This window comes from Notothenia rossii (assembly GCF_949606895.1).
Source record: "Notothenia rossii genome assembly, chromosome: 1".
Classification (NCBI taxonomy): domain Eukaryota; kingdom Metazoa; phylum Chordata; class Actinopteri; order Perciformes; family Nototheniidae; genus Notothenia; species Notothenia rossii.
In genome coordinates, this window is record NC_136912.1 from 784,116 (window position 1) to 805,826 (window position 21,711).

Sequence of the window (21,711 nt, forward strand, 5' to 3'; positions counted from 1 at the left end):
TGTAATAAGCGGGATAATGTGCACATTGCATAATGTGCCTTCATGCTGATCTAGATCCCTCCGCAAACCCCCCCCCCGCCCCCCAAAAAAAATGTCTCGTTGGCGGGCGCGAGCCGGCTCCCGTCGTTCACTTAAAAGAGCCGGCTCTTTGAGCTCGCCATTTTTTGTAAAACAAACACACGGCGCACTGCGCACGCGAGTAAACATGCATGGCTTTCTGGCTCAGTAATCACACCAATGCACGTACAACTTAAGTCTCAGGTTCCGACTGGTCACAACAATAATTAAATATCACTCTTAATACAACAAATAATTAACATTTATCTATGTTGGGGCGCACATTTAGCTGTTTGCTGTCCTTATTTCTTTATGTTAAAAACTGGTTGCCACTGATGGCAAACAAAGGCCAAGAAGTGGTTGACATTTTTTCTAAATGGTTGCCAATGGCAACTTGGCAACCGTTACTGTCGAGCCCTGGAACATGATGGAGAATTGAAGATGAATATCAGGTGTTTAAGAGGTTCAGAGTGAAGTATGCAGTGAAGGATTGTTCTTGTTATATTTAAATGTATAGATCAACATGGCTCTGCAACAGTCAGTGAACTAAACAAGAGAAGAAGAAAGTATACTTTAGCATTAAGATACTCAGTGAGGATCAGTGTAATATCATCCTGATGTCTGCAGCTCAGAGTCAACACAACTCTCTTCATCTCAGCACAGAAGTAAAAGAAGGAGAACTGACCTGAGGGTCTCCAGTCTGCAGTCTGGACTCTCCAGAAGATCTCTCAGCAGCTTCACTCCTGAATCCTGCAGATTGTTGTCACTCAGGTCCAGATGTCTCAGATGGGAGGGGTTGGACTTCAGAGCTGAGACCAGAGCAGCACAGCTGATCTCTGACAACCAGCAGCCCCTCAGTCTGAATAAAGAAAACATGAAGTAAGTTTCAAGGTTTAATAATCTGTTCAGAGCTGAAGAAGGTTTGGATGTCAGAGTCAAGAAAGATATAGATCCATAATAATCCGAGCTCAAACTCTGAAGCAGCTTTTCTCTCATCAGATCTTTAACAACTCCTTCCTCTCCCTCACAGCTCATCAGTACTGACAGCATCTTCACCGACTCATGGAGCACAGTGTGAGTCTGTGGAAGCTCACACATTCACCCTTTCTTTGTTATTCTGATAAATACTCAACCATTTGGAAAAACAGAATACAAATGTTTTTGAACTTCTTTGTTCTCAGGCTAATTCTTAGACAATTATAAATAAAAAATACAAATATATGAACTACAGTAAGTGAACTGACCTGAGAGTCTCCAGTCTGCAGTCTGGATTCTCCAGAAGATCGCTCAGGAGCTTCACTCCTGAACCCTTCAGATGGTTGTCACCCAGGTCCAGATCTCTCAAATGGGAGGGGCTGGACTTCAGAGCTGAGACCAGAGCAGCACAGCTGATCTCTGACAACCAGCATTTCCTCAGACTGAATAAAGAAAACATGAAGTAAGTTGAAACTATTCAGTCAGTATCAGCATCATGGAGCTTCATCAAATGTTTGGAAAAGGCAGATACTGAATATAATCTTTATTGTTTGATAGTTTTAATGGAAACATTTATTCATTTGTCTTTTATATAATTCAAATAAAAACATGATGGAGACTGTAAGATGAATTTCAGGTGTTTAACCAGTTTAGCCCTGAGCCTGTTTTTCCAACACGTTCTCACTCCCAGCCCGTCACACGTTGACGGTCGGTCAGGGCCCCTCCCCGTCACTCTATTACGGACAGGGTACCCCTTGGAAGTCAGTTTTCAACGGGCAGGGCGTCCCATTGACTTGCATAGAGCTCCCTGAACGTTGGTAATAGAGGAGTTGGGGTCGTGGCGAAATGCTCTCCTCAGATCCATTCTCACAGCGTTTATCAACCTTTTTCTAACTCAATATCAAGCCACACTTATTGTTTTTACTTCTTTATTTTAATTGAATAATTTAGGACTTTTGTTGCCGTCAGTTATGGGGAGAGTGGGGGCTCAGAAAACTGAACTCTGTATTGTTTCATCGTTTCTTCCTTCTAATTTTGTATTCTTTTCTAAACCACACACTGTTATTTACTCAACAATAACACATCATTATCCTTGTGTTTATTTATTTGTTTGATTAATAAACACAAGTTGGAGTCCGTCAGGACCGAGGGTCGGAGCAGCTCATTTGCTTTAGAGCAGGGGTCACCAACCTTTTTAAGCCCAAGATCACCGACCTCGGCCTAGGTGAAAGGCGAGATCTACCTATTGCAGAATTGAGTGAAAAAGACGGCCCAGACAGTGCTTCCAATTTGAGGCCTTTTATATCTGGCTCATCTGAATTACTGTTACAATGAAGGCTCCATGATCAGCTCACGGCATATAGGCAGGGGTAAAGTGCTATTGGGGGGCGGACCTCACCTTCTCAAGGGGGGTCCGAAGATTTTTTTTTAAATATTGAAGTTGAAAGCATCAATCTCTTTGAGAGCAACATGAAGAGATCTATGGATACATCTCTCAGCACGCAGATGAAACAGAACTATTTCATACCTGTTTTTCATTTATTCTCTTATTGTTTGTATAACTATAATGATCATATGAAGGTGTGCTGCGGAAATAATCTTTTGAATAATTTGTGACAAAACCGTTCTAAACACTCAGAGAGTCCTTTAGCTCACCTGAGCCCCTCAGTCTGACAGGGGAGGACTCTCCTCCAGCTTGTTGTGGAAACAGCTCCTTATGTCCGTTAGTGCAGCTAGCTAACCAGATGCTAACATCACGGTCCCCGCTAGCACCGGTCCCTCTCTCCCCTTCTCTCCCCCTCTCTCCCTCACTCCCTCTCTCCCTCTCTCTCTCACTAAATGCGCTAATGCCACACACACACAGAGCCGAGTTTGAATGACACAAGCACACGTGTATTTCCATGCAACTCTCTGATTGGTCTGGTGTCTTGCCTCTGTTGCGTTCACTGAACATGGGAAATTACAGTCCTGCCGTCGTCTCTTGTGTCATGATGAGGTTCACGTAAAGCACGGTTACTGTATTATATTATTGAGGTGTCTCAAATATACGTCAATCAAGTGGCACCTGGTAACGGGGTGGTGGATGATAGGTTTACATCTAAAAACGTATTTTTCAAACATTATTATTTTAATTTAATTTTTCTTTCTTTTGTTACTTTTTTTTTAACGGTCCGCGATCTACCCGCACCACACTCACGATCGATCGACTGGTTGGCGAACACTGCTCTAGAGAATATTACACCCGGAAGTAAGTATTCTCTCCGCTTCGCTTGACAAACCCCGTGATAGTCCTCAAGCTCTGTGATTGGAGAGTGTGCTCCGAGGGTTACGCCGAGCGTCGAACAGCACTTTGAAATGGGATGGAACCACGGCAGACTGTCCAAAACTGGATTTGAACGGGTCCACCCCGTCCCCCCCTCCCCCACCCGTCCCCAGAACTACACATGCTGGCTATTGTGTTTCGCCACATGTTCTCTATCTATGGCACGTCTCTACTGGGAGTTGTAGTTTTAAAAGACGTTTTCGTATTTCCCATAATAAGAAGTTGCCAGTATTAAACTGTGAACATCCCTGGAGGTTTAGGGGATAGGAAACACTCACATTTAAAACATATCATTAATAAATGGGTGAAAATTGCTTGTGCCCATAATGGGCAGCATTAATATATACCCACATGCCAGCTAAGGTCAGAAGAGCTTTATTTAACAGCTGCTCTTATGTCTGTGACCCCTCCTGTTGTTCATTGATAAGCCTGAAACATGCACTTGTCAAGGTTCAGAGGCAAATATGGCATAGCCATCGATCATCTTACATTACATTACATTTAGCTGACGCTTTTATCCGCATTTTTGCTTTATTGGGTTGAGGGTTAGGGTTAGGGTTAGGGTAATGTTGTGAATCGAGTGGCCCATGGTGGTGGTGGGGTTATGGTATGGGCAAGCGTATGTTATGGACGATGAACACAGGCCACTCGATTCACAAAATTACCCTAACCCTAACCCTAACCCTAACCCTCACACCAGATACTGACTGGTTGTCGGACCCCCCCAGACCCCCCCAATAAAGCAAAACTGCACGTTTCAGAGTGGCCTTTTATTGTGGCCAGCCTAAGGCACACCTGTGCAATAATCATGCTGTCTAATCAGCATCTTGATATGCCACACCTGTGAGGTGGGATGGATTATCTCGGCAAAGGAGAAGTGCTCACTATCACAGATTTTTTCAGATTTGTGAACAATATTTGAGAGAAATGGTTATTTTGTGTATTTAGAAAATGTTTTAGATCTTTGAGTTCATCTCATGAAACATGGGAGCAAAAACAAAAGTGTTGCGTTTATATTTTTGTTCAGTGTCTGTTCAATCTGAATTTACTTTACAATAAAAAAAACAGGCTCGGGGCTTAACAGGTGAAGAGTCAATTATGCAGTGAAGGATTTTTCTTTGTTGTATTTAAATTGAAATAGCAACATGGCTCTGCCACAGTCAGTGAAATAAACCACAGAACAAGAAAGCAGACTTTAGCATTAAGATACTCAGTGTGGATCACAGTAATATCAGCCTGATGTCTGCAGCTCAGAGTCAACACAACTCTAGAGAAGGAGAACTGACCTGAGAGTCTCCAGTCTGCAGTCTGGACTCTCCAGAAGGTCTCTCAGCAGCTCCACTCCTGAATCCTGCAGATCGTTGTAACTCAGGTCCAGATCTCTCAGGTGGGAGGGGTTGGACTTCAGAGCTGAGACCAGAGCAGCACAGCTGATCTTTGACAACCTGCAGCTCTTCAGACTGAATAAAGAAAACATGAAGTAAGTTTCAAGGTTTAATAATCTGTTCAGAGCTGAAGAAGGTTTGGATGTCAGAGAGAAGAAAGATATAGACCCATGATAATCCAAGGTTTAACTATATGGGCAGAGCTGGCGAAGTCTATAGGGACTTGGTTTAAGAACTGGAATGACACCGGTTCAATTACCCAAAATACCTAGTGCTACCGAGGTGTCCCTGAGCAAGGCACCATTTCGTACACTGCTCCCCGGGCCCAGTGCATTATGGCAGCCTACTGCTCCTGACACTGGGATGGGTCGAATGCGGAATGTAAATGTCCCCTCTGTGGTTCGGTTAAGGGTTCCTTCTTCTCTTCTTCTATACTCTATGAAGTGCAGTCAGTGAACTGACCTGAGAGACTGCAGTCTGCAGTTTGGACTCTTAAGTCCAGAACTCAGCAGCTTCACTCCTGAATCCTGCAGAACGTTCTCACTCAGGTCCAGATCTCTCAGATGGGAGGGGTCTGCCTTCAGAGCTGAGGCCAGAGCAGCACAGCTGATCTCTGAGAGTCCAAAGCCAGTAAAACTGTCATGACAGAAATAACAGTGAGTTATTTACAAACAGATGTAACATCATATTAACTTCATGCATTTGATGAAAACATTAGACCCACCAGGTTCTGATTAACATTCACTGTTACTGCACTTTATATATTATTGAGTTTGTTATGTTCATTTTCAGCCTGACAGATCTTACTTTAAACTCTTGAGCATTGTGGTAAAACCGATCGGGTATAATGATGACGAAACTACAATACTGTTATAATAACTTAAATGTATTCACTGTAACTGTAAAACACTGCTGTTGTGATCAAATGCTGCTTTGATAAAACCTCTTAAGTGCTCCATTTGATGACATAACCAAAAGGAATATGAAGAAAATAAAAAACGGCAATGTTTAAATAGTAATAAAAAAAATAACATTCAATTTATTTTGCTCTCACGGTTTGTGTTTATCTAAAGAAGTAAACTTGTGATCTACACTCATTTATGAAGTGAATCACATGTGGACATACTTGGCCTTTCTGGAGTTCCTCACAGCTGGAATCAGTCTCAGTCGTCCCTCCTCTGATGTGTTGTACTTCTTCAGGTCCAACTCATCCAGAACCTCCTCTGACATCTGCAACATGTGGGCCAGAGCAGAGCAGTGGATCTCAGAGAGTTCCTTCTCTGATCTGTTCCCTGACTTCAGGAACTCTGTGATCTCCTGATGTACTGAGAGGTCCTTCATCTCTGTCAGACAGTGGAAGATGTTGATGCTCCTGTCCGGAGAGATTTTATCACCGCTCATCTCCTTCAGGTTCTTGATGGCTCTCTGGATGGTTTCTGGTCTGTTGTCTGTGCGACCCAGCTGGCCTCTGAATAGTCTCTGGATAATATCTGGACGGTTGTCTGTGCGACCCAGCAGGCCTCCTAAGAGACTCTGGTTGGACTCCAGAGAGAGGCCGTGGAGAAAGCGGACAAACAGGTCCAGGTGGCCATTTCTACTTCTGAGGGATTTCTGCATGGCTCTCTTCAGGAAGACATCCAGGGATGGGTACTCCTGATCTCTCTTCAGGAAGTGCTTCAGTACCTCTGTGTCTCTGTTGGTGTAACAGTGCAGCATGTAGACTGCAGCCAGGAACTCCTGAACGCTCAGATGAACAAAGCAGTAGACTGTTTTCTGGAAGATCACACTCTCTCTTTTGAAGATCTGTGTACAAACTCCTGAGTGCACCAAGGCCTCGGTGACCTCAAGACCACAGCGCTGCAGGTCTTCTTGGTAGAACATGATGTCTCCTTTCTCCAGATGTTCAAACGCCAGCCTCCCCAGCTTCAGAAGAAGCTCCCTGTCAGCCTTCGTCAGCTGCTGTGGACTCGTCTCATGACCCCCTTCATACTTCTGCTTCTTCCTCTTGGTCTGGACCAGCAGGAAGTGTGAGTACATGTCAGTGAGGGTCTTGGGCAGCTCTCCCCTCTGGTCTGTAGTCAACATGTGGTCCAGCACTGCAGCAGTGATCCAGCAGAAGACTGGGATCAGACACATGATGTGGAGGCTCCTGGAGCTCTTGATGTGAGAGATGATTCTGCTGGACAGGTCTTCATCACTCCATCTCCTCCTGAAGTACTCCTCCTTCTGGGCGTCAGTGAAGCCTCGTACTTCTGTCACCCTGTCCACACACTCAGGAGGGATCTGATTGGCCGCTGCAGGTCTGGAAGTTATCCAGACGAGAGCCGAGGGAAGCAGCTTCCCCCTGATGAGGTTTGTCAGCAGCACGTTGACTGAGGACTGCTGAGAGACATCAGACACAACCTCATTGTTTCTGAAGTCCAGAGAAAGTCTGCTTTCATCCAGGCCGTCAAAGATGAGCAGCACTTTACAGACAGCCAGCTGCTCTGCTGTGAGCTTCTGTAAGGTTGGATGGAAAACATGGAGCAGCCTGAGAAGACTGTACTGCTCACCTTTGATCAGGTTCAGCTCCCTGAAGGAGAGCGGGATCACCAGACTGACATCTTGGTTTCCCAAACCCTCGGCCCAGTCCAGAGTGAACTTCTGCACTGAGAAGGTTTTTCCAACTCCAGCGACTCCGTTGGTCAGGACCGCTCTGATGAGAGTCTGTTGGTCAGGTGAGGCTTTAAAGATGTCCTGGCACTTGATTGGAGTGTCATGGAGGGGCTTCTTCTTGGAAGCTGTCTCCAGCTGCCTCACCTCATGTTGGGTATTAACCTCTTCACTCTGGCCTTGTGTGATGTAGAGCTCAGTGAAGATGCTGTTGAGGAGGGTTTCACTTTGATCAGTTCCTTCAGTCACACGTTCACATCTCCTCCTCAGACTGAGCCTGTGTTCATCTAGAACCTCCTGCAGACCACGTTCTGCTGGAAGAGAAGAACACAAATAGATCGATGCAAGTGGTTCAAAATCACAAAACAATGATCAGGATCAATTATTTCTCAGAAATGAAAACACCAACAGACAGATGTTGAGACTTACTTTGTATAATGCTGCATCCATCTCCACACTGGGGACAGGAGGGGCCTCCTGATGGAGGTCTCTGCTCCCAGGATGAGGCGATGCACTGTCTGCAGAACCAGTGTCCACAGCTGGTAGAGACTGGATCCTTCAGGACGTCCTGACACAGAGCACAGCTGGACAGCTGCTGCTCCACAGGAACACGATGATTCCTCTTCTCTCTGTGGAGATGAACACAATCTTTATGACAGTTTACATTACTGGTGGAGGATTTCACCAATCGTTCTAGTTTGATACAATAAAAGGCCTTTATGAATGGGGGTTTCAAAGGCACTCCCAGGCCAGCGTGGGTCCCTCCCCATGACTGACCTCTCCTTATACCTAAGGGAAATGCCTTCCACCCTCGTGAGAAAACCTATGTTAGCAGCTTATATTAACAATATCATTCATTCGATCATAACCCCTTTATGACCATAGGTGAGGGTAGGATGAAGATGGACCGGTAGATGGAGAGCTTTGCCTCCTTGCTTTCGCTTTAACCTTGTCGAAGTTCCCACTCATTCCCTACCCGGAGTGGACAGTCCATCGGTTTCCTGCTAAGAACCACGGCCTCAGATTTAAAGGTGCTGGTCTTCATCCCAGCAGCTTCACACTTGTCTTCAAACTGATCCAGTGAGAGCTGAAGGTCGCAGACCGTTAACGCCATCAGAACCACATCATCCGCAAAAAGCAGAGATGCAATCCTTGGCTCAATGAACTGCAGACCCCCCCTCCCCCCACGACTACACCTTGAGATCCTGGGCATGAATATCACAAACAGGATTGGTGACAGAGCGCAGCGCTGGTGGAGGCCAACCCTCCAAGGAAATAAGTCCAACTTACTGCTGGGTACCTCAAAACAGCTCTCACTTGGGAGTACAGAGATTGGATGGCCCCCATTAGTGACCCCTTCACCCCATACTCCCACAGCACCTCCCACAGTATCTTCCTGGGAACCCGGTCACACACCTTCTCCAAATCCACAAAACACATGTAGACGGGATAAGCGTACACCCAGGGCCCCTCCAGGATCCTTGCGAGACTAAAAAGTTGGTCCGTCATTCCACGACCAGGACGGAATCCGCATTGTTCCTCCTGAATCTGTGGTTTCCACTATAAACAGCACCTTCCTGTGCAGCAGTTTAGAGTGAACTATCCCGTGGAAGCTGAGTAATATGATGCCTCTATAGTTGGCACCGACCCTCAGCATGATCCCCCTTTTTGAAAAGGGGAACCGCCACCCCGTCCTCCCACTCCTTAGGTACTGCCCCCGACTTCCAGGTAATGTTGAGGGGGGCGGGAACTCTGACTGTTGTGTGTGCTTATGAACCAAACAGCAGTTCAGAGTATTCCGCCTTGATCCCTGAAAAGAGTCCTGTATGGGGCTCCTGAAGGGTAGTCATAGTCTAGCTGGGAGACTTCAACGCCAGGTGGGCAATGATGGGGATACTTGGAGGGTTGTGATTGGGAGGAACGGCCCCACTGATCTGAACCAGAGTGGTGGTTTGTTACTGGACTACTCTGCTAGTCATGGAATGGCCATAACAAACACCATGTTCGAACATAAGGATGCTCATAAGTGTACGTGGTTCCACAGCACCCTAGGCAGAAGGTCCATGATTGATTTTGTTATCGTATCATCGGACCTAAGGCCGTATGTTTTGGACACTCGGGTAAAGAGAGGGGCAGAGTTGTCAACTGATCACAATCTGGTGGTGAGTTGGGTCGAGTGGCGGGGGAAACCTCTGGATAGACTTGGTAAGCCCAAACGTGTAGTGCGGGTGAACTGGGAATGTCTGGAGGAGTCCCAAATCCAGAGGCCTTCAACTCACACCTCCGGCAGACATTTTCAGGCATCCCTGTGGAGGCTTGGGACATTGAACCAGAGTTGGCGGTGTTCAAAGCCTCTATTGCGGAAGCCGCAGCGGGGAGCTGTGGTCTCAAGGTCTTAGGTGCCTCAAGGTAACCCTTGAACCTCCTGCTGGACACCGGTGGTCAGGGAAGCCGTCCGACTGAAGAACGAGGCATTCCTGGATATGTTATCCTGGGGGAGTCCCGAGGCAGTTGCAAGGTACCGGCGGGATTATATCTCTACCCAGGGCCAGGTGGAGGGATTATCTCTACCCAGGGCCAGGTGGAGGGATTATATCTCTACCCAGGACCAGGTGGAGAGATTATATCTCTAACTAGGACCAGGTGGAGGGATTATATCTCTACCTAGGACCAGGTGGAGGGATTATATCTCTACCCAGGACCAGGTGGAGGGATTATATCTCTAACTAGGACCAGGTGGAGGGATTATATCTCTACCCAGGACCAGGTGGAGGGATTATATCTCTACCCAGGACCAGGTGGAGGGATTATATCTCTACCCAGGACCAGGTGGAGGGATTATATCTCTAACTAGGACCAGGTGGAGGGATTATATCTCTACCCAGGACCAGGTGGAGGGATTATATCTCTACCCAGGTCCAGGTGGAGGGATTATATCTCTACCCAGGTCCAGGTGGAGGGATTATATCTCTACCCAGGGCCAGGTGGAGAGATTATATCTCTACCCAGGACCAGGTGGAGGGATTATATCTCTACCCAGGTCCAGGAGGAGGGATTATATCTCTAACTAGGACCAGGTGGAGGGATTATATCTCTACCCAGGACCAGGTGGAAGGATTATATCTCTACCCAGGACCAGGTGGAGGGATTATATCTCTACCCAGGTCCAGGAGGAGGGATTATATCTCTACCCAGGGCCAGGTGGAGAGATTATATCTCTACCCAGGACCAGGTGGAGGGATTATATCTCTACCCAGGTCCAGGAGGAGGGATTATATCTCTAACTAGGACCAGGTGGAGGGATTATATCTCTACCCAGGACCAGGTGGAGGGATTATATCTCTACCCAGGACCAGGTGGAGGGATTATATCTCTACCCAGGGCCAGGTGGAGGGATTATATCTCTACCAGGGACCAGGTGGAGGGATTATATCTCTACCTAGGACCAGGTGGAGGGATTATATCTCTACCTAGGACCAGGTGGAGGGATTATATCTCTACCCAGGGCCAGGTGGAGGGATTATATCTCTACCTAGGACCAGGTGGAGGGATTATATCTATAACTAGGACCAGGTGGAGGGATTATATCTCTACCGAGGACCAGGTGGAGGGATTATATCTCTACCCAGGACCAGGTGGAGGGATTATATCTCTACCTAGGACCAGGTGGAGGGATTATATCTCTACCCAGGACCAGGTGGAGGGATTATATCTCTACCCAGGACCAGGTGGAGGGATTATATCTCTACCTAGGACCAGGTGGAGGGATTATATCTCTACCCAGGACCAGGTGGAGGGATTATATCTCTACCCAGAGCCAGGTGGAGGGATTTTATCTCTACCCAGGACCAGGTGGAGGGATTATATCTCTACCCAGGACCAGGTGGAGGGATTATATCTCTACCCAGGACCAGGTGGAGGGATTATATCTCTACCCAGAGCCAGGTGGAGGGATTATATCTCTACCCAGGGCCAGGTGGAGGGATTATATCTCTACCCAGGACCAGGTGGAGGGATTATATCTCTAACTAGGACCAGGTGGAGGGATTATATCTCTACCCAGGACCAGGTGGAGGGATTATATCTCTACCCAGGACCAGGTGGAGGGATTATATCTCTACCCAGGACCAGGTGGAGGGATTATATCTCTACCCAGGACCAGGTGGAGGGATTATATCTCTACCTAGGACCAGGTGGAGGGATTATATCTCTACCCAGGACCAGGTGGAGGGATTATATCTCTACCCAGGACCAGGTGGAGGGATTATATCTCTACCCAGGACCAGGTGGAGGGATTATATCTCTACCCAGAACCAGGTGGAGGGATTATATCTCTACCTAGGACCAGGTGGAGGGATTATATCTCTACCCAGGACCAGGTGGAGGGATTATATCTCTACCCAGGACCAGGTGGAGGGATTATATCTCTAACTAGGACCAGGTGGAGGGATTATATCTCTAACTAGGGCCAGGTGGAGGGATTATATCTCTACCTGGGACCAGGTGGAGGGATTATATCTCTACCCAGGACCAGGTGGAGGGATTATATCTCTACCTAGGACCAGGTGGAGGGATTATATCTCTAACCAGGACCAGGTGGAGGGATTATATCTCTACCCAGGACCAGGTGGAGGGATTATATCTCTACCTAGGACCAGGTGGAGGGATTATATCTCTACCCAGGACCAGGTGGAGGGATTATATCTCTAACCAGGACCAGGTGGAGGGATTATATCTCTACCCAGGACCAGGTGGAGGGATTATATCTCTACCCAGGACCAGGTGGAGGGATTATATCTCTAACCAGGACCAGGTGGAGGGATTATATCTCTACCCAGGTCCAGGAGGAGGGATTATATCTCTACCCAGGTCCAGGAGGAGGGATTATATCTCTAACCAGGACCAGGTGGAGGGATTATATCTCTACCCAGGTCCAGGAGGAGGGATTATATCTCTAACTAGGACCAGGTGGAGGGATTATATCTCTACCCAGGTCCAGGAGGAGGGATTATATCTCTACCCAGGTCCAGGAGGAGGGATTATATCTCTAACTAGGACCAGGTGGAGGGATTATATCTCTACCCAGGTCCAGGAGGAGGGATTATATCTCTAACCAGGACCAGGTGGAGGGATTATATCTCTACCTAGGACCAGGTGGAGGGATTATATCTATTCGTCAGAGCTGGTTGATGTGGGAAAGGTACATTGGGGCTCTCTGCTGGAACTGCTACCTCCGCGACCCGACCACGGATAAGCGGGAGAAGATGGATGTAAATAATAAATTCATGTCAATATTATAATTTATCATTATTGTCATTTTAAAGCCGTTTTATTCCACAAATATAAAGATAAAACAACAGGTTAATAATAAGTGTACACCGTTGCAAAAAGCAATTGACTGATCATTCTTAAGTATTCATTGTAATGTGAGAACTATTTCTGAAATATCTTTGAATAACGGTCACTGTGTTTCTTTACTGTACTTTAACTGTAATCTGCTTTGCTTCTTTACTGACTTCAAATGTGTTTCTTTGCTGTAAACAACTGTGATTATTCCTGAACTGCACTCATGTACTTATTAAAGAACAGATTAGATCATCAGCTAGCATAAACACAGAATCCTCTTCAGGTCAGTTTAGAGTAGAAACAGACTCTTACTCTGCGTCTGAGGGTCCGGGGTCATCACTGAAGTACAGAGGAGAGCCTTTAGACTGGTCACTCTTCAGAGACAGACAGCCGGAGAATGGAGACTCTGCTCTCCGTCTGTGGAAACAACACATGTTTACACACATCATTAGTTCATTCAAAGAGCAGCGTGTCTGTTTAACCAGTGAAATATATTTAGACTTGTTCTGAGCTTTGATTTTTTAGTTCGTGTTTGTGGGATTCTGTCGTTACAATTCATTTGTGAACGTTTTACATGTTTGTATTTTATTACCTTAACCCAACACAAAGTCCATCACGTTGAGTTAGAGGACGATTTCCCCAGTAAATGATTTACTATAGCTGATGATGCCAAAGAGCAAGAGTTCAATTAAACGACTCTACTGTACTCTAAGATAGACTGTGTATATAAAGTTATTACATGACATTTGTTAGAGGCTTTCATCCAAAGCGACTCACAGACAGTACTGTGGGCAATCCTTGCCCAGGGACACAACGACAAGCTGACTGCAGTGGGACTCAAACCTGCTACCCCCTGATTCAAAGTTCAGCACTCTATCTACTGAGCCACAGCCGCCTTATAAAGTAAAGTTTATAGTAGAAACGGACTCTTACTCTGTGTCTGAGGGTCCAGGATCGTTAATGAAGTCTGGAAGTGTTCCTTTAGAGCGCTCACTCTTCAGAGACAGACATCTGTCCTCTTCCTCATCTTTTAAACCACTCATCTTCTCCATCTGAGAGATAAACCAGTAACACTGGAGACACACTTTATATCGATGATTTTGTTTCCTACATAGAGTACAGCAGTCAATAATGAATGTGGTTAAAAGCAGAGCCTGGTGTTAACACTCACCCCGTTGTCCTCCTCCTCTCTGCCCAGGTGTAAGATGGCGTCTGGCAGTCTGACTTCATACGTTCACTTTAACGCCCTCAGCTGTCTGCAGCTCCTCCTCTTGTTTCATAACCAGCCTGATCAGAGGAAGGTGAACACACAGGGATTATATTCAGTAACATAGAAATAGACATTCGGCAAGTTAACATCCTGCATGACAAACTCAATCCAGTAAAAAGGCTTTACTTCTGAACCCTGACAAACTCTTATCAAATCTCCACTATCACTTCCACAAGATGGCGGAGAGACTGGTTGTGTGATTGAGAGGGTCTCCCAGGTCGGGCAAATGATCCCACTAAATGCAAATAACTCAACGTTTAAAGTAAGGAATGAGTGGGGTAAAAACACGGAGGAACAGTAAAAATCGTGAAGGACCAGACAAAGTGAAAAATCAACCTAAATGGAAACCCCCGAGCACGAGGCTAGCGAGCACGACGGCTCAGATGCACTGCGGGCAGGCTTTGCCGACATTAGCAAAGAAATGAAAGACCTTAAACTCAAACTACAACAAGAACTACATTCAAACACGAAATAAAGAAGGAGCTGAGGGAGGACATCACTTATCTGAGACAAGAACTCGACCGTAAACTTACGGAGAACAACAAAGAGCTGCAGGCGCAACGGGTGAGCATAGCCGAGGCGCAGGAGCGCATATCAGATGTGGAAGAGTGGAAGACGGAGGTGGATGAAGTGATGTCGGTGATGACGGAGCAGACTCGATTGATGCAAGGAAAATTGACTGATCTCGAGGGGAGATCGAGGAGAAACAACATCCGAGTGTTTTGCTTACCCGAGGGCACGGAGGGGAGCTCCACAGCCGAACACATGGAGTCACTTCTGAAAACCAAACTCGAAATACCCGAAGAGGTTCCTTCAGTCACACGTTCACATGATGGACCACTCGGCTCCAGATCCAGCGCGCTCACAGAGCACTTGCCCGAAAACCGAGCGAAGGCTCTACTCCCAGATCGGTCGTGGTGAATTTCCTTCAGTTCGAAATAAAAGAGATGGTTTTAAAGAAGGCTTGGCAGAAAAAGATCCAGATCCACTGGAACACGGGAGTGAAGACCGATGATAATGCCAGGGAAGCCGCGCAGGACATGAAGGAAAGAGGACACACGGCGGACGTGCCCGGTGAGGATACGGAACCGGCGTGGCAGCGAGGACCCGCGGAGTGGAAACGAGTGGCGGGCAGAGGGCGCGGCCCCGAATCCGGCACAGCTGACCGCGCAAGAGAAAAGCTGCAAAGTTATCAGTGGAAGTCCTAAAAAGTTTTACTGGAAGAAGGGCGGAAAATCACGGATCAAAGAAGGCAAATTCAGGTGAGCTGCGGAACATTACGGATGTCTCAAGGGAGACTTTTTCTGATTCGCTGAACTAAAAGACCTGAGGGAGACTCTTTCTGATTCGCTGAACTAAAAGACCTGAGGGAGACTCTTTCTGATTCGCTGAACTAAAAGACCTGAGGGAGACTCTTTCTGATTCGCTGAACTAAAAGACCTGAGGGAGACTCTTTCTGATTCGCTGACCTAAAAGATCTGAGATAACATTAAAAGTCCTGAAGGGGAATGTGTAGGATTACATAGTTATATACAGGTTTCTTAAAATCACTAAACATTAATAGACAACGACTGGGGAAGGGTCGAGTGTTTTGAGTTGGACATGTCTAGACATTATGGAACCTCACAACGGAGGTACAGGTCTAGGGAGGGGCCCCCGTCAACGATGAGGACTCCCCCTCCACCCTCCAACGGGGGTTTGGGGAATGGACTATTTCCCCACGTTTGGAGGTCTTCTCTTTTTGGGTTCAGTTGTGTGATGATGTTTCATTAGTTTTTTATGTTTTTATTAGCGTCAGAAGGATAAAGGTAACCTCAAAGAAGGGTCAAGATGATATTTAAAGATCTGAAAAGGGTGTGGCTTAAAGTGAACGGGTTAAACAATCCAGTAAAAAGGGCGAAGCTTATAGCTAAAGTAAAAAAGGAAAAAACACAGTTTAACTACCTACAAGAAACACGTCTTACAGAGCAAGAGCATGGAACACTTAAAAAGATGGGATTTAAAAATACATTTCAGAGTTCATATAGAGGTGGCGGTAGGAGGCGAGGAGTGTCCATTCTACTATCAAATACAACAAAGTTTGAGCTTCTTAAGGAAATACGAGATAAAGAAGATATATACTTGTGAAGGGGAAAACAGAAGACGAATTGACCACATTAGTTAATGTCTACGCCCCTCCTGAAAGCAAAAAAGATTTGTACAGGAATCTATTTGAGCTTATAGCCCAGGAATCAGAAGGTATATTAATATGTGGGGGGGGGGGGGGGGGGGGGGGGGGGATTTTAACATTACAATGAATCACAACCTGGATTCAACTAGCTCTAGGAAAAGCAGTAAAACAAAATTGTCCAATATATAAGTACTGCATTGGCAGGATTGGGAATAGAAGACATTTGGAGAGAACTACATCCACTGGAAAAGGATTACACTTTCTACTCAGCTCCCCATTTAGTCTGTACAAGAATAGATTACTTTTTCATTAATGCAGGAACCGATTCAGAGCAAAGGAATGCAGAGTAGGAGTTGCAGATTGATCAGACCACAGCACTTTATACCTGACGCTGAACTTAAGTAAGCAGACGAGACAGACAAATTGGCGACTTAATGTTGGTATCTTGAACGATCCAGAATTTGTTGAGGGGGTCAAAAAGCGAATGAACAAAGAAGAGAATGATAATGGGGAGGTCGGCCCAGCCATCGTCTGGGATGCTTTAAAAGCAGTCATGCGTGGGGAGCTAATTTCAAGAACGGTATACCTGAAGAAAATGAGGCTCAAATGATACCAGAATAAGATTGGAGAATTGAGAACTTTAGAGCAGCAACATAAAAACTCTAATGACCCAGAACTACTCAATCAAATTAAAGAAATAAGGAAAACAATGAATGAGATATTAGAGAATGAGGTAGAAATGAAATAGAGATTTGTGAAACAAACGTATCACGAGGCCGGCCCCAGAGCATCCAAACTGTGAGCCAGACGAATAAGGAAAAGACAGCAGCAGAATGCAATCCACTAAATCAGGGACCCCGAGACTAACACATTGGAATCTGAACCAGACAAGATCGAAAAGATATTTGAAAACTACTACAAAAACCTATACTCACAGCCAGCTGCAGCAGGGGAGGAGACAATTCAAACATGTTTCGACTCTCTAGACCTGCCAGCGAGCGAGAGTACAACATAAGATCATGAATTCAGATATCACAGGAAAAGAACTGGAGGAGGCAATTCATCATTTAAAAACTAATAAGGCACCAGGAAGTGACGGGTTCCCCTCCGAATGGAACAACATGTGTAAAAAGGAACTTATTCCGTTGTTACTAGCGTCATTCAACGAAACTATAAAGAAGGGGATAACCCCCCCCTCGTGGAAAGAGGCCATAATCACTGTTATCCCTAAAGAGGGAAGGGACAAAGAATTCTGAGAAAATGATAGGCCAATATCAAAACTGTGATTGTGATTATAAGATCTTCACAAGAATAATCTCTAAGAGAATCGAGAATTTCACGACAGAACTGATAGACGAAGATCAATCAGGATTTGTCAAGGGACGTCAAACACATGGTAATATAAGAAGAACATTAATTCAAGAAGTAAAGAGAAAGGGGGAGAGTGCGTTACTCCTGAGTCTGGACGCAGAAAAAGCATTTGGCTTTACTAAAGAATCGATCAACTGCATTAAATCACTTTATCAAGATCCTATGGCAAGAATACAAATTAATGGCAACCTTACAAATTGGTTTAAGCTAGAACGATCTACGAGGCAGGGGTGCTGCCTGTCCCCTACTCTATGTGCAATCTTTATTGAGCCCTTAGCTCAAGCAATTAGACAAGATGACGGAATAGAGGGGGTAGTGATTAAAGGCACAGAACACAACACAGGACTATATGCTGAGGACATATTGATCCAACTTCCACAACTTATGAAACCACTTGATTCAGACTCTCTCGGGCTTTAAGCTCAATGTAGGACAAACCCAGGTGATGGCTATAAATGATACTCCATCCCTTCCTATTCAACAAGCATACAGACTCAGGTGGAGCGCAAAGGCAATAACATATTTAGGTGTGAATATAACAAGTGAGCTAACAACACTAGATAAAGCGAACTATAAGACTTTAAATCAGGAGGTCCAGAGAGATGGGAAGATGGTCAGTGTTCACTCTAGACTTCAGCTCAAGAATAGAAATTAATAAAATGAATATACTTCCAAGGATTTTGTATATGTTACAATCTTTACCTGTAGAAACCCCCCGATCACAATTCATAGAATGGGACAAAAGAATCTCAAGGTTCATTTGGGCGGGAAAGAAACCGAGGATAACATACACAACCGTCCAAGCACCTAAAGATAAAGGAAGGATGGCTCGACCGAATCTTCAAGAATATTACTACGCAGCTCAACTCCGTTATTTAGTTAATTGGTGTGATACAACATATACTGCCAAATGGAAAGATATTGAATTAAATACAGAATCAGACTACCATATCCCAAGCATGATTGCGAACAGACCCTGTCACTAAATTCACTCTTGAAAGCTGGTTTACAGTGGTTAGAAAATACAACATGGAAAGAGAGATCAACATTCTTAGTTGGTTGAGTTAGGACTCGGAGTTTAAGCCTTCGATCAAACATATAGACGTTGGTCAGACAAGGGCATTACAGAAACCAGCACTATAATTGAGAGGGGTCGAATCAAAAGCTTTCAAAAACTTAACGAGGAGTTCAATTTGAATAAGCAGGATTTATTTAGGTATTTACAAGAGATTTCTTTGAGAAAGAAGTGAAAGCACACCAGCAGCACGAAATGAACCGTGATTATAACATTGTGTAAAGCATACGACGGTGTCTCTTGTAAAGTGATGTCAGCGCTGTACCAAGGTCTAGTCATGAACAGGGAAACTTCTTGTCATGTCTAAGAAACTTATAGTGAAAGTTTATTCTTTATGTTAGTTTGGTCATGTCCCTTTGTCCTGTGCTTTGTTTATTCCCTTCATTCATTCTCCCTCTCATTTCAGGCCTCCCCGCTCCCTTCTGTCTCCTGCGTCCTTGATTATTTCCCCCGCCCTGATTGTTTCCACCTGTGTCCCCTTTACCTGTGTATATATTAGCTGTGTCCCAATTCGGAGACCGCATACGTCACTTCCGCCAAACGAAGGCTGTCCCAATTTTAAAAAAAGACAAGACTCCTCCGAATGAGGCCTTCTTTCCCCAGATTTAGAGGATACATCTGACGTACACTCCGCGGTCTACCATATCCCAGGATGCAACGGGTGACGGTGACGAATGAGTTTTAAAAAAAACATATGGCTTGTAACGTCCCATCAACGGCTACAACGGTTTCAGCTGGATTCGTTTTTAAATGTACTCACCCAAATAGTAAACGACATGAAAGAAAAGTAAACCTATTTAATTTGTGTATTTAAATATACGGGCAATTGGAGATGTCTTCTTTATATTACATACATAAAATAATATGAAGTGAAAATATTTCTAAACCCTGTTTGGTTTTCATATTGTTGGGATTCATTATAAAGCTAATTTATTTATTTAACTGCTTTTGTTTTACAAATCTTACTGCAACAATTTTGTTTTGATAGGGAGCAAGGAGCAGACTGCGCAATTTATCCAGATGCGCGGGGAGAATGAAGCCCTCTTCACGGGGGCCTGTTGCGACCTCGGGAAAATAATTTAAACATATTATATAACACCAAAATAAGTACAGCTAGATCTGACTCCATATTGAACAGTTTTGAAAACAGTTTTGAAAACAGTTTGAAAACAGTTTGAAAACAGTTTGAAAATATTTTGCCTAGTGTCAGAAATTATTACCGGCACTTGTGACGTAGAGGTAGGGAGGGAGGTAGGTAGGTAGGTAGGTAGGTAGGTAGGGAGGGAGGTAGGTAGGTAGGTAGGTAGGTAGGTAGGTAGGTAGGTAGGTAGGGAGGGAGGGAGGGAGGTAGGTAGGTAGGTAGGGAGGGAGGGAGGGAGGGAGGGAGGTAGGGAGGTAGGTAGGGAGGGAGGGAGGGAGGGAGGGAGGTAGGTAGGTAGGTAGGGAGGGAGGTACTGTAGTCCATACCGTGTTCCGGTTAGTGTTCACTTCCTGTCTGTGTTCACTTCCTGTCTGTGTTCACTTCCTGTCTGTGTTCACTTCCTGTCTGTGTTCTTCGGTTTATTTATCTGACGTCCAGCGCGCCGTCTTTGAACCTCTTTTCCTTTCTCTCTCTTGATCCTCCTTCGGTCGTTATAGAGCTTGACAGCGCTCTGTACTACTGGACTCACCTGGCACCTGTTCCACATTGACTGATCAGAATCGAGTTTTCAACTAAGCTGAGTAATGATTAACAATCATCAGAAACTAACAAGACTCACAAAGGAATCACCAAATGTTACAAAGCTCACATAGGCTCTGGAGGGATCAGCAGGCACAGGTCAGAGAGAGGCTTCCTGGATTGCCTCCTTTACGACTGGCTCTGGCTGCTAATAGGCCAGCTGAGGGTGAGGGGATCCAATCAGCAGTCGGTCTGAGGTGCCCAGGCAGGTACTGATCAGCTGTTGATTACCTGGAGGGAAGAAAGGGGGAGAAGAGAGAAGAGCAGAGGCCTGTACTACGAATCCAGCTCAACATACCCTGGATATGTTACCCGGCTTACCTAATCCAAAACAAACGACTTTCTCCTGAGCTCTGATTGGTCAGCAGGCGGTGCTTTCACTGAGTTGATCTCTCATCCAGAGCAGGTTAGCCGCTCAGCATCAGTTACCATGGAGATCTACCCGGTAAGAGGAGAACCAGCGTCGTAGGATCGGAAACCCAGAGTTTACCTGAAGTTACCTCGCTAAGCCAGATCCGGCTTCGTAGTACAGGCCTCTGGAGGAGAGACACGACGAACAAGCAGAGCCTGCCTGGCACGTAACGGAGACCAAGGTCCTTACCTTTAAACCTTCCTCTGGTTTCTGGAAATAAACCCTCCCACACAGCAGCTGTGAGTAAACACTCTATATGTGTGTGTGTGTGTGTGTGTGTGTGTGTGTGACGTGTGTGTGTGTGTGTGTGACGTGTGTGTGCGTATGTGTGTGTGACGTGTGTGTGTGTGTGTGTGTGACGTGTGTGTGTGTGTGTGTGTATGTGTGTGTGTGACGTGTGTGTGTGTGTGTGTGACTTGTGTGTGTGTGTGTGTGTGTGTGTGTGTGACGTGTGTGTGCGTATGTGTGTGTGACGTGTGTGTGTGTGTGTGACGTGTGTGTGTGTGTGTGCGTATGTGTGTGTGACGTGTGTGTGTGACGTGTGTGTGTGACGTGTGTGTGTGTGTGTGTGCGTATGTGTGTGTGACGTGTGTGTGTGACGTGTGTTTGTGTGTGTGTGTGTGTGTGTGTATGTGTGTATGTGTGTGTGTGTGTGTGTGTGACGTGTGTGTGTGTGTGTGTGTGACGTGTGTGTGCGTATGTGTGTGTGACGTGTGTGTGTGACGTGTGACGTGTGTGTGTGTGTGTGCGTATGTGACGTGTGTGTGTGACGTGTGTGTGTGACGTGAGTGTGTGTGTGTGGCGTGTATGTGTGTGTGTGTGCGTGTGTGACGTGTGTGTGTGTGACGTGTGTGTGACGTGTGTGTGTGTGTGTGTGTGTGTGTGTGTGTGTGTGTGTGTGTGTGTGTGTGTGTGTGTGTGTGTGTGTGTGTGTGTGTGTGTGTGTGTGTGTGTG

At 45.7% G+C, this 21,711-nt stretch overlaps 1 protein-coding gene across 13 annotated transcripts in view; it reads right to left on the bottom strand.

The window, feature by feature from the left end:
* LOC307021810 (protein NLRC3-like) overlaps positions 1–20,934 on the bottom strand; it is a 36,169-nt gene extending 15,235 nt beyond the window's left edge. For 6 of the 13 annotated variants that reach the window (XM_079654273.1, XM_079654272.1, XM_079654274.1 and 3 more), the window contains exons 1-9: positions 13,910–14,014; positions 13,672–13,811; positions 13,051–13,155; positions 7,822–8,021; positions 5,867–7,706; positions 5,203–5,376; positions 4,642–4,815; positions 1,302–1,475; positions 743–916 (exon numbers count right to left, since the gene is read on the bottom strand). In XM_079654273.1, coding sequence (XP_079510399.1) covers positions 743–916; positions 1,302–1,475; positions 4,642–4,815; positions 5,203–5,376; positions 5,867–7,706; positions 7,822–8,021; positions 13,051–13,155; positions 13,672–13,790 — 2,960 coding nt within the window. In that variant the 5' untranslated portion in view covers positions 13,791–13,811; positions 13,910–14,014. Of the gene's footprint in view, positions 1–742; positions 917–1,301; positions 1,476–4,641; positions 4,816–5,202; positions 5,377–5,866; positions 7,707–7,821; positions 8,022–13,050; positions 13,156–13,671; positions 13,823–13,909; positions 14,026–20,414 lie in introns of those variants that run through there. The other 7 variants (XM_079654276.1, XM_079654271.1, XM_079654269.1 and 4 more) reach the window with 7 other exon arrangements.
* Between the last annotated feature and the right edge of the window lie 777 nt (positions 20,935–21,711).